At 40.6% G+C, this 17,500-nt stretch overlaps 1 protein-coding gene across 6 annotated transcripts in view; it reads right to left on the bottom strand.

The window, feature by feature from the left end:
* The window catches only part of Ptpmeg (protein tyrosine phosphatase Meg), a 560,698-nt gene that overhangs the window by 415,398 nt on the left and 127,800 nt on the right, over positions 1–17,500 (bottom strand). Inside the window, exon 1 of one of the 6 annotated variants that reach the window (XM_070100759.1) lies at positions 6,559–7,004. The exons of 3 other annotated variants lie outside the window; for them this stretch is intronic. In XM_070100759.1, the coding sequence (XP_069956860.1) occupies positions 6,559–6,621 (63 nt within the window). In that variant the 5' untranslated portion in view covers positions 6,622–7,004. Of the gene's footprint in view, positions 1–6,558; positions 7,005–17,500 lie in introns of those variants that run through there. 2 more of the 6 variants (XM_070100754.1, XM_070100758.1) reach the window with 2 other exon arrangements.

The raw sequence follows: 17,500 nt of genomic DNA, 5'->3' as shown, positions 1-17,500 counted from the left end.
ATGAAAGTATTTTCTTTTTGGGGATTTTCTTTCTTTTTTGGGTCACCCTGCCTCGGTGGGAGACGGCCGACTTGTTGAAAAAAAAAAAAAAAAAATATATATATAAATATATATATATTATATATAAATATATATATAAATATATATATATATATAAATATATATATCCTACCATCATGTAAAACGAAAGACTGTAATTGTTTTACATGATGGTAGGATTGCTGGTGTCTTTTGTCTGTCTCATAAACATGCAAGATTTCAGGTATGTCTTGCTACTTCTACTTACACTTAGGTCACACTACACATACATGTACAAGCATATATATACACACCCCTCTGGGTTTTCTTCTATTTTCTTTCTAGTTCTTGTTCTTGTTTATTTCCTCTTATCTCCATGGGGAAGTGGAACAGAATTCTTCCTCCGTAAGCCATGCGTGTCGTAAGAGGCGACTGAAATGCCGGGAGCAAGGGGCTAGTAACCCCTTCTCCTGTATATATTACTAAATTTGAAAGGAGAAACTTTCATTTTTCCTTTTATGTCACCCCACCTCGGTGGGATTCGGCTGGTACGTTGAAAGAAGAAGAGATATATATATACATGTATATATATATATATATATATATATATATATATATATATATATATATATATATATATATATATATATATATATATATATTTATATTTATATATATATATATATATTTATTTATATATATATATATATATATATATATATATATATATATATATATATATATATATATATATATATGTCATGGATACATATGTATATATGGTCTAGGAATAATGGCCCCAGCGGTCCGGTACGAAGGTTGTAAGTGTGATATCAGCAGTAGGTGACTCGGCAGAGGGAGGAAGAAACCAGTGCATGATATCAACAAGTATATTTACCCGTGAAGACACACACACAGTGCCGCCCTTGAGTGCCTCCTGGGAAAGACATTAAGACTGGCACAAGATGACAGGCCCTGCACTCACCCAACCTCACACACGCCACCAGCAATTATTATATTCGTGGGGAAGCGCTAAAACCGTAAGTCATACAGCGCCTGGCGAATGGGAGGTAATCAAACTCGATCCGAGGAAGGGGAAAGCAGTTGTAATTTCTTTGATCAAGAGCCCTTCACCAGCATGAAGGGAACCCCATAAAATGAATATGTCCGAAATCCTTACCAAGTTTAGCCTCAAATCTCAGAAGCAATAAATTTCAACATCAGTTAACGTAAGAAGGTAATATTGAGAGAGAGTGAATATTAAGAGGGACTGACAGGCTGGAAGCACACACTAATTACACAATATTAGAAGAGCCTGGCATATATATCTGTCACCAGTTGCCAGGACTTTTATACTCTCACAGCCACGCGTGAGACCATTCTTGTTAATCGACTGTTTAATCAGACTGTTGCTGTTGATGGCCCGATGATCGCTCAAAGGCATCATAGCCTTTCTGATATAGTACTTTGCGAAAGTTAATACCATCAAAATACAGAAATGCACTGAAACTGTAAACGAACTTAATAATAAAAGAAACAAAGAAAAAAAAGAAAAAAAAACTTCTACAGAAGCAGGATTTTTCTAACAAATCGATTCCAAACACAGTATGAGAGGGAACAAGTGAAATCAGTGACAGTCACATTGAAATCTCCGTTCCTCATGGTACTGCTCTCGCCCAAATTTTCTTTCTCATTTTCGTATCCGACATAGACGGAGACATGACTCACGAAATCGTAATGACACGATTGCAAACAAACCATACCACGGGCCGGATTGAACCCGCGGTCAGAGAGTCTCAAAACTCCAGACCTCTTTTTTTTTTAGATGGAGACATATTCTTTGCAGACGGTACTAGAATTTACATGAGAACGACATCCACTGAGGACACAGCAAATCTCCCAGCTGATATAAACCACGTCTTTCAGTGGGTCACTGACAACAACATAAGGAAAGTGGACAAGTATCTTCACCAGGTGCTAGATCAACCAGGCTGTCATGGATATGTGGGGCTCCGGACCATCAACAGCAACAGCCTGGTTGACAAGGCAAGCACCAGACGAGCCTGGCTCATGGCCGGGCTCCGGAAGTAGAAGAACTCTCGGAATTCATCAAAGGTATGGAAAAATTTAATATTTACCAACTGGAACGTAGTATAAAACAGTCACTGATTTATGGAAGCTCGATCCTCCGTCTTCTTATCGTGAGACAAAGGCGGTACCTAACTATAGTTACTTAACCACATAGCAGAGAGAAGAATTAGACAAGACAAATAACGGACTCTACAATACATTAAGAAAACTTAGTGAAAAGTGAACACAAAAATACAAAAAAAAAATCCTATATATGATTCACCATTGTTATAGATGATTCACCATTGTTATAGATGATTCAACATTGTTATAGATGATTCGCCATTGTTATAGATGATTCAACATTGTTATAGATGATTCAGCATTGTTATAGATGATTTAGCATTGTTATAGATGATTCACCATTGTTATAGATGATTCAACATTGTTATAGATGATTCAACATTGTTATAGATGATTCAGCATTGTTATAGATGATTCACCATTGTTATAGATGATTTAGCATTGTTATAGATGATTCACCATTGTTATAGATGATTCAACATTGTTATAGATGATTCAACATTGTTATAGATGATTCAGCATTGTTATAGACGATTCACCATTGTTATAGATGATTCAACATTGTTATAGATGATTCACCATTGTTATAGATGATTCACCATTGTTATAGACGATTCAACATTGTTATAGATGATTCAACATTGTTGTAGATGATTCAACATTGCCATACATAATTCAACACTGCTATACATAATACAACATTGTTATACATGATACAACATTGTTATACATGATACAACATTGTTATACATGACTAAACATTGTTATACATAATACAACATTGTTATACATGATACAACATTGTTATACATGATTCAACATTGTTATACATGATTCAACATTGTTATACATGAGTCACCATATCAGCCTAGAGGATGAAATGGCAACGAAACAGTTAACCAAATTTCTCAAAGCTAAAAATTAAAACAAACTATGGGACTGGTAAAATCGTCAGCCCTGTCTGTTCAGACACAAGAAGACGTTTTACTACTGAATATGAGGAAACAAAACCAGGTATATTATTAGAAACAGTTTAATGGTTTAAGAATTACATCCTGCTTCACATATTCTCGCAGAGCAGCACGTTAAGGAAGCTACTCGAGTGAGAGAAGGCAGGCAACACACCGTCAATGTTAGACAGATTATTTACTGGAATACTATAAAAATTTATTCTGAATGAATTTAGCCCACCAGGAGAAAGTTATTTTGGCCTACTGGAAATAAAATGTTGCAATGTGCAACTTGGGAGTGAACATAGATTAACAAAGAGGATCGAACAGGTTACAAAAAACAGAAAGAGAGAGAAAGAGAGAGAGAGAGAGAGAGAGAGAGAGAGAGAGAGAGAGAGAGAGAGAGAGAGAGAGAGAGAGAGAGAGAGAGAGAGAGAGATCCAAGACACTATTCCAGTGAAACAAAATTAAATAAAACGTCACAAAGGACAGACATTATCACATTTTTCGACGATTTCTGCGACATAATTACACGGAAATGAAAACAAATAATTCACTAAAAGTGGAAAAAAATACAGAAAATGAAATGGTTCAGCGGCGGCAGGTGCTGGAAAATTAAGAAAAAAAAAAGGAATTTAGAACCAACAGATGTGCCCACCCAAAGATTTACTAGACTAAAAAAACGATAGAAATTAATAAGAGAGAAATGGAGCTTGTAGATGACGTGGATAAAGTGTACTAGGAGAGATGAGCTTGTAGATGGTGTAGAGTATAAGGTGTACTAGCAAAGGTGAGTTTGTAGATGGTGTAGAGTATAAGGTGTACTAGCAAAGGTGAGCTTTGTAGATGGTGTGGAGTATAAGGTGTACTAGCAGAGGTGAGCTTTGTAGATGGTGTAGAGTATAAGGTGTACTAGCAGAGGTGAGCTTTGTAGATGGTGTGGAGTATAAGGTGTACTAGCAAAGGTGAGCTTTGTAGATGGTGTGGAGTATAAGGTGTACTAGCAGAGGTGAGCTTTGTAGATGGTGTAGAGTATAAGGTGTACTAGCAGAGGTGAGCTTTGTAGATGGTGTGGAGTATAAGGTGTACTAGCAAAGGTGAGCTTTGTAGATGGTGTGGAGTATAAGGTGTACTAGCAAAGGTGAGCTTTGTAGATGGTGTGGAGTATAAGGTGTACTAGCAAAGGTGAGCTTTGTAGATGGTGTGGAGTATAAGGTGTACTACCAAAGGTGAGCTTTGTAGATGGTGTGGAGTATAAGGTGTACTAGCAGAGGTGAGCTTTGTAGATGGTGTAGAGTATAAGGTGCACTAGCAGAGGTGAGCTTTGTAGATGGTGTGGAGTATAAGGTGTACTAGCAAAGGTGAGCTTTGTAGATGGTGTGGAGTATAAGGTGTACTAGCAAAGGTGAGCTTTGTAGATGGTGTGGAGTATAAGGTGTACTAGCAAAGGTGAGCTTTGTAGATGGTGTGGAGTATAAGGTGTACTAGCAGAGGTGAGCTTTGTAGATGGTGTAGAGTATAAGGTGTACTAGCAGAGGTGAGCTTTGTAGATGGTGTGGAGTATAAGGTGTACTAGCAAAGGTGAGCTTTGTAGATGGTGTGGAGTATAAGGTGTACTAGCAGAGGTGAGCTTTGTAGATGGTGTAGAGTATAAGGTGTACTAGCAGAGGTGAGCTTTGTAGATGGTGTGGAGTATAAGGTGTACTAGCAAAGGTGAGCTTTGTAGATGGTGTGGAGTATAAGGTGTACTAGCAGAGGTGAGCTTTGTAGATGGTGTAGAGTATAAGGTGTACTAGCAGAGGTGAGCTTTGTAGATGGTGTGGAGTATAAGGTGTACTAGCAGAGGTGAGCTTTGTAGATGGTGTAGAGTATAAGGTGTACTAGCAGAGGTGAGCTTTGTAGATGGTGTGGAGTATAAGGTGTACTAGCAGAGGTGAGCTTTGTAGATGGTGTGGAGTATAAGGTGTACTAGCAGAGGTGAGCTTTGTAGATGGTGTGGAGTATAAGGTGTACTAGCAGAGGTGAGCTTTGTAGATGGTGTGGAGTATAAGGTGTACTAGCAGAGGTGAGCTTTGTAGATGGTGTGGAGTATAAGGTGTACTAGCAGAGGTGAGCTTTGTAGATGGTGTGGAGTATAAGGTGTACTAGCAGAGGTGAGCTTTGTAGATGGTGTGGAGTATAAGGTGTACTAGCAGAAGTGAGTTTTGTAGATGGTGTGGAGTATAAGGTGTACTAGCAAAGGTGAGCTTGTAGATGGTGTGGAGTATAAGGTGTACTAGCAGAGGTGAGCTTTGTAGATGGTGTGGAGTATAAGGTGTACTAGCAAAGGTGAGCTTTGTAGATGGTGTGGAGTATAAGGTGTACTAGCAAAGGTGAGCTTTGTAGATGGTGTGGAGTATAAGGTGTACTAGCAGAGGTGAGCTTTGTAGATGGTGTGGAGTATAAGGTGTACTAGCAGAAGTGAGTTTTGTAGATGGTGTGGAGTATAAGGTGTACTAGCAAAGGTGAGCTTGTAGATGGTGTGGAGTATAAGGTGTACTAGCAGAGGTGAGCTTTGTAGATGGTGTGGAGTATAAGGTGTACTAGCAAAGGTGAGCTTTGTAGATGGTGTGGAGTATAAGGTGTACTAGCAAAGGTGAGCTTGTAGATGGTGTGGAGTATAAGGTGTACTAGCAAAGGTGAGCTTTGTAGATGGTGTGGAGTATAAGGTGTACTAGCAGAGGTGAGCTTTGTAGATGGTGTGGAGTATAAGGTGTACTAGCAGAGGTGAGCTTTGTAGATGGTGTAGAGTATAAGGTGTACTAGCAGAGGTGAGCTTTGTAGATGGTGTAGAGTATAAGGTGTACTAGCAGAGGTGAGCTTTGTAGATGGTGTGGAGTATAAGGTGTACTAGCAGAGGTGAGCTTTGTAGATGGTGTAGAGTATAAGGTGTACTAGCAGAGGTGAGCTTTGTAGATGGTGTAGAGTATAAGGTGTACTAGCAAAGGTGAGCTTTGTAGATGGTGTGGAGTATAAGGTGTACTAGCAGAGGTGAGCTTTGTAGATGGTGTAGAGTATAAGGTGTACTAGCAGAGGTGAGCTTTGTAGATGGTGTGGAGTATAAGGTGTACTAGCAAAGGTGAGCTTTGTAGATGGTGTGGAGTATAAGGTGTACTAGCAAAGGTGAGCTTGTAGATGGTGTGGAGTATAAGGTGTACTAGCAAAGGTGAGCTTTGTAGATGGTGTGGAGTATAAGGTGTACTAGCAAAGGTGAGCTTTGTAGATGGTGTGGAGTATAAGGTGTACTAGCACAGGTGAGCTTGTAGATGGTGTGGAGTATAAGGTGTACTAGCAGAGGTGAGCTTTGTAGATGGTGTAGAGTATAAGGTGTACTAGCAAAGGTGAGCTTTGTAGATGGTGTTGAGTATAAGGAACACTGGGTCAGGAACACACACACCTGAAGAAGGCAGATATGTACAAAGCTGGGGAGTCTGGAGGGTAGCACCATGAACAGCAGCATCACGACGTTGGTGTGCGCCCAGCACCGCCACCTCCGTTGTTATCTCCACAGCGGTCAGCACCACCGTCGTTATCTTCACAACGGCCAGCACTACCGTTACTATCTTCACAATGGTCAAGCACAGCCGTTATCTTCACAACGGTCACCACCGCCGCTGCTGTGATTTCAACAGGTAATGAGTGTTCTAACAGTATCCTGCTGGGAGTGCAGACACGCCCGCAGGTCCTGGCACCTCCCCGCGGCTGCAAAAGAGATGTGCAGAGCGTTGGACCGCACACAGCACACAGCTAGACACCGGGTCTTCCGCTGTGTCACCTCTTAATTACCTCTACCACTGTCACAAGGATAAAACACAACCCAGTTCGTGGAGTTTCAGACATTTGTCTTTTCTACAAAATTTACTTCTTTGTCACTTAAGGTTCATTATACGACATTTATAGCATAAATAATTTACTCTTGGTTATTTTATTTAAAATATTGTTCTACGGGCGTTTTTTGCACTTATTTTATATTTCAAAATGAGTAATAATTAATGGAGGAATTTAATGTAAAAACGTCTTACTTTTATGTAAAGTTTCCCTGTACTTCATCACATTCGGAAGGTCTCTTAGTGTAATACAATTCAGAGTATATTTCTTGAGTTGTAACTTGGTTCACTCACTTGTCTCACACATTTCCCATAAGGAGACACTTGAGTAAGACACTTGACTCAAGGCCTCACTCAAGCATGTCACTTGGCCTGGCTGCCTACCAACAAGACATGCTTAAAATAGCTAGGGGAAATATAAACAAGATTCAGGTTTGGTTCAACCTTGAATACAAGATGATAGGCGTTGTGTGACATACAAGAACCGCAACACTACCCCAGCCACACCTTGAGTACAAGATGATAGGTAATGTGTGAAATACAAGAACTGCAACACTACTCAAGCCACACCTTGAGTACAAGATGAAAGATGCTGTGAGAGGTACAAGAGCTGCAACACTACTCCAGCCACACCTTGAGTACAAGATAGGTGTTGTGTGGGTACAAGAGCTGCAACACTGGCCCAACTACCACCCCTGTTTACACTTTATCATGCCTGCCTGTAACTCACCAAGGACTCTGGTTAGTGAGCTTAATACTTACACAAAAGCAATACGCACACAAAAGCCTTCACATTATTTAAAGACTAGCTACACTGCAATGCTAAGTCACTTGCATTAAGGTAGACTTAACACACTGCGCTCTTAATTAATATTCAAGTTATTGCACATATTTTTTCAAGCTACTAAATCACACACATTTAAAACACTGTACTGTGATTTACATCATTGATATAGCAACAAATTTGATGTTATTCTTAATCAACCGCTTTCACTATAAATTTTCTTAGCTACATTACTTCAACTTCTAAGTCAGTAACAAACTTTCTATATTAGTTTACGGATTATCTTAATAATTGGTGTGTAGGCCTTACTTGATGGAGTTCAGCATTAGTAACAACACTTGAACATTCAACTTTTCCCACACAACGCCAGCAATCTTAGTCTCAGGGCCGAACCGTGTGATATTTCCATAACTTATGTGCTTGCCAAGCTCACTTTTATCAGTCCTTCACACAGCCTTGCACTAGGTGATCAATAAAGTTTCAAGAGTAGATATAATAAGACCCTGGAGGCCAGGGATCAGTAAATCTGGTCAATAAGAGTCAAAAAGGCGGAACCAGGAACTGTAGATCGACTCCTGCAAACACAACTAGAGGCTACGAACGAGACAAAATAGTGCACCACTGAAGCGAAGGCTGTTCTGGCAGTGAAGAGTAATGTATGGCAGGAAGTCTAATATGATTCCCGTTTTTTAACCTCTTGAGCGTTATTTTCAACATTCACTCTCATTTGATTTTCATCTATTATCAAGGATTGTTTCTTGGTAATTCTGTACCAGGTTGACGGCACATATTCCATTACTCTTTGATACCAGCTCGCATAAGTTTCAACTGCAGAGTAATTTTAGATTAGTAGTTCAATCTCTCGACTATTAACCCTGTAAAGGAAATTGTTCACTGTTCAAGTTTCTGTTAGTGGTGGTTCAATATATGACAGGCAGTTATAAAGTATATTCAGCTCAGACTGAAGTGAACAAAATGATGAAGGTCACCTGAAAAAAATGATTCCTCAAAAGAAATTAATTAAAATTAAGCAAATTCTCACATGCTTTTAGCAAATTAAACTATTTTATGTCGCAAATTTTAAGCTGCTAGGTTAGTTTTATTGAAAATATAATCGGCACTGCATAATCTCCCAGGCTGTCAGCATGAAAGGTGACTTAAGATGAAATTAGTCCTACACGACCAGGCACCACCAGAGATTCCGGGTTGAATTAGCATGTGAAGGGTAAAACCTTCAATTTAACGTATAAGGAACTCGCATGGCAGAACTGTTTAAACATGTATCGACTACAGGTAACCTAACCTACTGTTAATTAAAGTTTAATATGCCAGCCCGTCTGGAACTACACTTGTCGATTATATGATATATATAATGTTTGTATGTATATGTGCATATACATATTCGTGCATTGAGATCACAATATGCAGAACAACCACTGTGAAAAGAACAATGAACTTTAATGAACATTATCACAGTTCCTTGATAATGTGAGAAATCACGAAAGAGCTTGGAAGTTCACTATTCTTTTCACAATGGTTGTTCTGCATACTTACTCATGTATATGCATATCTTTGTGCATGCATGCATAGCTGTTTCTGCCGGAGACAGAGCTGGGGGAGTGAGTTCTCTGTAAGGTCTTGGGACCTTAGTCTAGAAGTGTGACTTTTATTACTAGAAGTACTCGGCCAAGTGAGTTATATTTGTTGTGTGGAACCAAGGACTCTTGTTTCATATTGGAACTATGGGCTGTGTGTACAGCTGGAACACTTATCGGGTTTCACATCACTATAAGTTATATTTCAGTCTGAATAGTGATTCACTGCAGTTTTATTCCTCTTCAGTATTAATATTATATTTCCTTCAATGACTTTCCTGAATTAATGTGTAGTTCCGTACTTATACAGTAAATAAAATAATATTTGTCTATTCAATTTAACTCCTGTTTGGCTAATTCTTGACTAATTAATAATTAACTGATTACTAAGTGATTATATTAAGTGGCAGTGTTAGAGTCCTCTTCTACGTCTTGCGCTGAATGACCCACATGGGTTTAGTGCTAAACATGAATTATTGTTGTTGATAATTGAGTCATCCTGTGATGAAGAGAAGTCTCATTGCCCTCGGGTATTATGATCAAGTGACACAAAGGATCAGTGCTTCTGTACTTTTAACATGTCATCTGTTTCTATATCTTAACCTAAAGTTAGGGTTGCCAGAAGGGATAGCGAGGGTAGAATCTTGTTGGCCATCCTGAGAGATAGTCATTCTCGAGTAATAGTAACTCCAGCTCAGATGGAACGAAACCTATGAAGCTCCCGTAGCTGATGAACCTTAAATGTAATAGTTAACGATATCCTCATTGCTCTACTGAAGTTTCCTATCTCAGGCTGACAGATTTCCGCACTATATATGAAATTCAGCAACACATTGCTGATATATCCAATTTTGCTAAATAAAAACCACATAAAAAGCATCGGGAACAAGCTAAATATCGACGCCTCCTGTATACTATACGGTGAGAGTACGGTAACAGGTACCGTGAGAGTGGTGGTGGAGATTACAAAAGGTAGTAGCATCACTAGTTTGGGGGGGGGGAGTGGAAGGAGTTAGGGAGGGAAGGGCGGTCCCCGGCAGCCAGCCAGGCAGCAAGCACAGTTCTCACCCAAGGCCCTTGTTGCTACCCTCACCACCTGACCCTCGACACCCACCACCACCATCCATCACGCTCCTCATACTCGCTGTATGTGTGGGTGTGTGTGTATGTGTACTCACTTATATGTGGTTCCAGGGATCGATTCACAGGTCCTGGCCCTGTTTGTGTGTGTGTGTATGTGTGTGTGTGTGTGTGTGTGTGTGTGTGTGTGTGTGTGTGTGTGTGTGTGTGTGTGTGTGTGTGTGTGTGTGTGTGTGTGTGTGTGTGTGTGTGTGTGTGTGTGTGTGTGTGTGTGAGGGGGAAGGGTGGTGTATGCTAATGGGTACGAGGAGGTAGCTGGACCGGCCAGGCCACCACAATACCACACGGACCGCTCCAGCTGCTCATTCATCCAGCACCACATCACTCAAATCCGCCGCCCAACTCGTCCACTACCGTAAATACCGAGCGTGTGGTTTCCAACTATTTAATCGTCGATGTTTACCTTTCCCCTCTGCCTGATGTTACCCTTCCTTTTATGAAATTTGCTTAATGGAAGTTAACTACACGTAAATACAGGTTAAAGTTAAGGAATGAAAACCTAAGTTAGAAAAATATTATTTAACTTGTAAAAATTGAAGTACAGAAGAGATGTCACAAAGCTGTAACGTCGTAAAACGAACTTACTTGCAACTATACACAAATAACCTGCACGGAGAGAAAAGTTTACGGCGCCGTTTCGGTCCTACTTGAATCATTTAAGTCATACTTAAATGATCCAAGTCTGACCGAAACATCGTCGTAAGCTTCTCTCCAGTCACAGTATTGTGCCTTTTCATTCTTGCATCTAAATTCTCACACACTACAGTTCTTGTTAAAGTTACATAAGGTCTATATAGGTAAGTTAAGGTATATTAAAGATGAAAAAGGAATTGACGGGAAAGATGGATGAGGCAGAGACAAATACAGCAGAGACGGGGAGGGAGAAGGGAGGCTAGTGGGAGGCATTCAGGTTCAATCCAGTTCCCCATCATCTTTCCACCCAGCTCACATAGCCGGCAAGAATACTGATAATAATAATAATCTCTATTTCTACATGCACAACTTATGCAAACTTAGATGACATCAATGACATACTATACAGAAAACCTCTTGTTTGAGCATTTCGGGCAAATTAGGTTAGTTTTGTCCCCAGGATGCGACCCACACCAGTCGGCTAACAACTAACCCAGATACCTGCTAGGGAAACAGGGACAGCAGGTGTCTTAACGAAACACGCCATGTTCCCATCCGTATCGTGGATCGAACCACGGACCTCAATGTGTGTGAGCTGAGTGCGCTAGAAACTGAGTTTCATCTTATTTTATAAATTAAAAAAAAAAAAGTATTTTGGTGTTGAGAGAGACGATTCTCAAAGAACTGTCTGCACACCACAATATACAACTTGTTCCTTGTTGCTTCACTATAAAAACAACTGATATGTTGCGTCGGTACCGCCATCCCCACCAAAGACAGTAATATTCTCAATTATTTTTATTACAAAATTTTGCCGCTTTAAAAAAAGATGGTTCACAAAAAGAAACTCGGCCAACCCCATCATATATTCCTTTTCTGACGATATCTAATGTGACCCTTGTATGATTTTTATAAAAACTGCCACCAGAGGGCAACACCACTCGAATATTGTCTCAATCTTTGTTTTCTTAAGTTATACGCATGTCGTGAGATACAAATCAATCCGAAGAGGCTTTTTCAAGATGTTGGGCACAAGAGCGCACCCACACATGCATAAATTATCGCATCAGGGGAATGCCTACACTTTCCTTTTACTGTTTCTCAAGAAGTATGCGAAAAGCATCTTTTAAGTTGCATAACATCGCCACAGGCAGATACAAATATGTTAATTCCACCAAAGGTCTATTAGGTTAAATTTGAGAATTCAAGGTACCGGAGAGAGTGTAAGAGAGGCAGTTTGGACTACTGCCATGGATCATGCATGTGCACTGTGGCAAATATAGACCTCGGAGGACACTGTCACTGCCACCACCACCACCATACCTGCCCACACAGTCACTGCCTCTTGATGGTTCCGGGGATCATCGTCCCCGGACCTGGACAAGGTCTCCTGGTTGACAACCTAAACATTTAGGTTACTGGTGTTAACCGCAAGCAGACCAGTGTAAGCACCACCGAGCCTGATGATAAAAAAAAAACTTCCTAAAGGAACTTGTCAAGTTCTCTCAGAGAAATACTGACAATTTCCCTTGTATCTGAAGAAAGTTTTGATACCTTAAACCATTCACACTGATTAAGTTATATCTAAGTGCAGTCACCTATCCAGGTGTTGGCGAGGGAGGTTGATTCTTCAAATTTCTAGAGGTGCTAATATATGATGTATCTAAGAGATTTCTAAGACATGACCTTTTTCTGAATCCAGGCTAGTGATGTGTAAGGAATCTAGTGCTTTCTAGATGTTTACATGTCCGTCCCCCCCTTACATTTCGAACACTACAAACTACACTCGGTTAAGGGCATTGGTCTGTAGTTTATGGCCCCCTGTCTGTCACCATTCTTGAATTCCGGTATCACATTTACCATCTTGAATGTGTCTGACACTTCACTTGCAAGTGACCTGAATAGCATTCCAGCTATTTTGTAACATTCATGTTGATATTCCATGTTGTCCTGATTCACCTAAAGTATCAAAGAAATCAGTATTCCCCTCACTTCTTCATTAATTATTTCCATGACTGACAGTTCTACATTTGATTTATTATTGCCTTCTGGTACTGGCCCTTGTTCATTTATAAAAACCATGAAATCCTCTATTAAACAAAACATCCTTCATGGACATTTCATTTTTTCTATACCAGCCTGGTCGGAGGTGAAAAGGTTCAGCCTTGCGGATCAATCATTCCCTCTTAACTGCGTTGGATCCTTAATTAAAAACTGGCATTAAAAAATCGTTGTGGAAACAAGCAGGGTGTTCCTCCATGATATTGAGCTTCCACGTGGGTCTCAATTGTCCCAGTCTACATCACCATGGCTAAAATATCCTTTCGTCAGTGTGTGTGTGTGTGTGTGTGTGTGTGTGTGTGTGTGTGTGTGTGTGTGTGTGTGTGTGTGTGTGTGTGTGTGTGTGTGTGTGTGTGTGTGTGTGTGTGTGTGTGTGTGTGTGTGGATATTTAAATGACTATTCCTGTTGCACAACTCTGAACGTTTTTATTATTATTATTATTATTATTATTATTATTATTATTATTATTATTATTATTATATTCACGGAAAGCGCTAAACCAGTAGGGATCATATAGTGCCTGAGGGATGGGTGGTAATCAAGTCTGACGGAAGGAAGATAAAGGTAGCTCTAATTCCCTGGATAAAGAGCCCTTAACCAGCATCAAGCGTCAGCAGCAGTGAACTTGTGAGAGCTTCACACTGTATTGGAAGAAAGAACAAAGTCAATTTCAAATATCTTACAGAGATTTTACATAATGTTGCATGACAATGAAAGCAGTTCAGTGGCGCCTAGTAAACTACCTCCTACTCCATCACAACACGGTGAGAATAGCGGTATAAAACACCGACTCGATGGAAAGACACACAGTTTAATGCGATCCAAAACATCCCAAGAACTGTTAAGGATCGCACCTGTGTCTCTTCATACACAGCACGGTGAGCACCCAAGGTATGGTGAGCATGTGGGCAATGCATCCAGGTATATTCATTATTAACTCTTTTAAGAACTAAGTTCCTAGGTCACTGTGGTGTCATATGGTCTGGCATTACCCTTCACGGGATGGAAAAGGAACGTACACACACACAAAAAAAAAATAGCCGGTTGGGCGGCAAAATGCAATTTCGGACAGACATCTTATTGATTTAGAAAGACACGTGAGCAAACAGTGGGACATTTTTATTAGAAAAATGGTTTGGTCCTGGGACCTTGATCACTTTTAACACACAAGAGGTTAAAAAGACAGTATGTCAGAAGTGATCAAGGTCCCAGAACCGAAACGTTTTCTAATCAATGTCTTAGTGTTTGTTCATGTCTTTCTAAACCAATTTGTCGGTATCCATTACCAAAGTTTATACCAGATATCTTATTACACAATACTGCATCTCCATGCTACAAGCAGCCTCACTGCACACTGGAATTAATCACAACCAGAGCGGGAAGCTCTGCAGAATGCATCACAAGAAATAGCACCAGTGCAATAAGAACGCTAAAAGATAACTCGATTAATGTAAACTGTAAAGGTTCCTCGAGTTTTTAACGCCCTCCCATCCAATATAATGGCAATTAAGTACAGAACCATTGCTCTCTACAACACATTACTATTTTATTTTGTAAATATTTGGAGGTGGTGTTTCACGTCCAGTTCTTAACCTCACTGTGAAAAAAAAAAAAAAATCTCCACGACTATGGTGCTCTTCTCACCTACTCCTAGGTTGAGGGACTGATTACCTCATCTTCTGTACATAGTTCTACTGTCTGCAAGTTATGTCCTAGAATTTGTATTGATAAAGCCACTGGATGGCGAAACGTCTACAATAAAGATACCCAGATGTTGCACATGTGTCTTAATTTCATCTTGTCGGTATTACCTGGAGGTTGCCTGGAGGTTATTCCGGGGATCAACGCCCCCGCGGCCCGGTCCATGACCAGGCCTCCCGATGGATCAGGGCCTGATCAACTAGGCTGTTACTGCTGGCCGCACGCAGTCCAACGTACGAGCCACAGCCCGGCTGATCCGGCACTGACTTTAGGTATCTGTCCAGCTCTCTCTTGAAGGCAGCCAGGGGTTTATTGGCAATTCCCCTAATGCTTGGTGGGAGGCTGTTGAACAGTCTTGGGCCCCGGACACTTATGGTGTTTTCCCTTAGTGTACTACTGGCGCCCCTAATTTTTATTGGGGGCATTTTGCATCGCCTGCCCAGTCTTTTACTTTCGTAGGGAGTGATTTCTGTGTGCAGATTTGGGACCATTCCTTCCAAGATTTTCCAAGTGTAGATTATGATATATCTCTCCCTCCTGCGTTCCAACGAGTACAAGTCAAGTGCTTCCAAGCGTTCCCAGTAGTTAAGGTGCTTGACAGAACTTATACGTGCAGTAAAGGATCTCTGTACACTGTCTAGATCTGCGATTTCACCTGCTTTGAATGGAGATGTTAATGTACAGCAGTATTCCAGCCTAGAGAGAGCAAGTGATTTGAAAAGGATCATCATGGGCTTGGCATCTCTCGTTTTGAACGTTCTCATTATCCATCCTATCATTTTCTTTGCACGTGCGATCGTGGCACTGTTGTGATCCTTGAAAGTGAGATCCTCAGACATTACTACTCCCAGGTCCCTTACATTAGTTTTCCGCTCTATTGTATGGCCGGAGTCAGTAGTATACTCTGTTCTAGTTATTATCTCCTCCAGTTTTCCATAACGGAGTAGTTGGAATTTGTCCTCATTGAACATCATATTGTTTACCGTTGCCCATTGGAAAACTTTGTTTATATCTTCTTACTTAACCTCACTATTTTTTTCTCAAATGATTTTTTTTTTAAATCTGGTGAAGTTAATTTACGTTAGGTTAAGTTGGGTTTTGTTAGATTACATATGTTTATAAAAACGTACAATAAACCACAAATAAGGAAATTACCAAAACCGGTCGAGATACGTCTGGCAACGAGGTCTGCACGAAAAATAGGGAACTTCTCAAAGTGTATCCATCTTTGTGCTAGAGTGGGCTGCTTTAAAGGGACCTCCATATGCCCCTTCCAGCAATTTCTCATCAACCAGGCTGTGGTGGTTACGTTGTACTGCATGCTGGTAGCAACTATAACCTCACTCATCACGTCAAATTTAGAATGAGAAAGAATACAGGGAAGAACCGGGTTGGCAATAGTGTTATAAAAGAGTGGAACAAACTTCCAGCCAAGAACTTTGGGAAGTTTTATAGGTTGGACGGATACATGAGGTTTTGTGGATGGGTGTGAGTTAGAACTGCTTAGCGTGAGCCAATAAGCTTACTGCTTACTGGATATAAATGCACTGGAAAACATACAAAGGAGGATGACAAAGTTGATCCCATGTATCAGAAATCTTCCCTGAGGATAGACTGAGGACCCTGAATCTGCACTCTCTAGAAAGGCGTAGAATTAGGGGGGATATGATTGAGGTGTATAAATGGAAAACAGGAATTAATAAAGGGGATGTAAATAGCGTGCTAAAAATATCTAACATAGACAGGACTCGCAGCAATGGCTTTAAATTGGAAAAAATCAGATTCAAGGAAGGATATAGGAAAGCACTGGTTTGGTAATAGAGTTGTGGATGAGTGGAACAAACTTCCGAGTACTATCATAGACGCTAAGACGTTGTGTAGTTTTAAAAATAGGTTGAATAAATACATGAGCGGGTGTGAGTTGGACCTGACTAGCTTGTGCTACTAGGTCGGATGCAGTGTTCCTCCCTTAAGTGACGTGTCTGACCTCACTAAGTCAAGGCATTGGCTTAAGCCGGTGGGAGAATTGGACCTGCCTCGTATAAGCCAGCAGGCCTGTTGAAGTGTTCCTTCTTTCTTATGTTCTTAGATATACCTGTGATACACCCGTAATATGCCCATCATACACCCGTAATATACCCATGATACGTCCGTAATACACCCGTGATATACCTGTGATATACCCATGATATACCTGTGACATACCCATGATATACCTGTGATACACCTGCCACTGGTTTTGATTTTTTTTTTACCATCGTAACCTCTCCTGGGACCAGGTTTACTCTTGACAAGTTGATTGCCTGTTCAACCAGGCTGTGGCTGTTGGTGGCCCGCTGGCCCACATAGCCATCAAACCCTGGTTGCAAGCCATACCACGGGTGGGGTTAGAACCCGCGGTCAGTCTCAAAACTCCAGACCGTCGCGTTAGCCACTGGACCAGCTAGCCACAATAAGATTCGTCCAACTAGGTATATTTCTACACCATAGGAAGGTTAGCATAGGCACCACTGTGACCACAAATGCAAGTTTTTACAGACGAATCTCCAGCTAGCGTGGCCGTGACGAACTCTAGCTCAAGTCCCCTCAAAGCCGTC

The sequence above is a fragment of the Cherax quadricarinatus genome, chromosome 74 (assembly GCF_038502225.1).
Source record: "Cherax quadricarinatus isolate ZL_2023a chromosome 74, ASM3850222v1, whole genome shotgun sequence".
Lineage (NCBI taxonomy): Eukaryota > Metazoa > Arthropoda > Malacostraca > Decapoda > Parastacidae > Cherax > Cherax quadricarinatus.
Note: the sequence above shows the minus strand (reverse complement) of the source record. Positions and strands in the feature narration are given on the sequence as shown.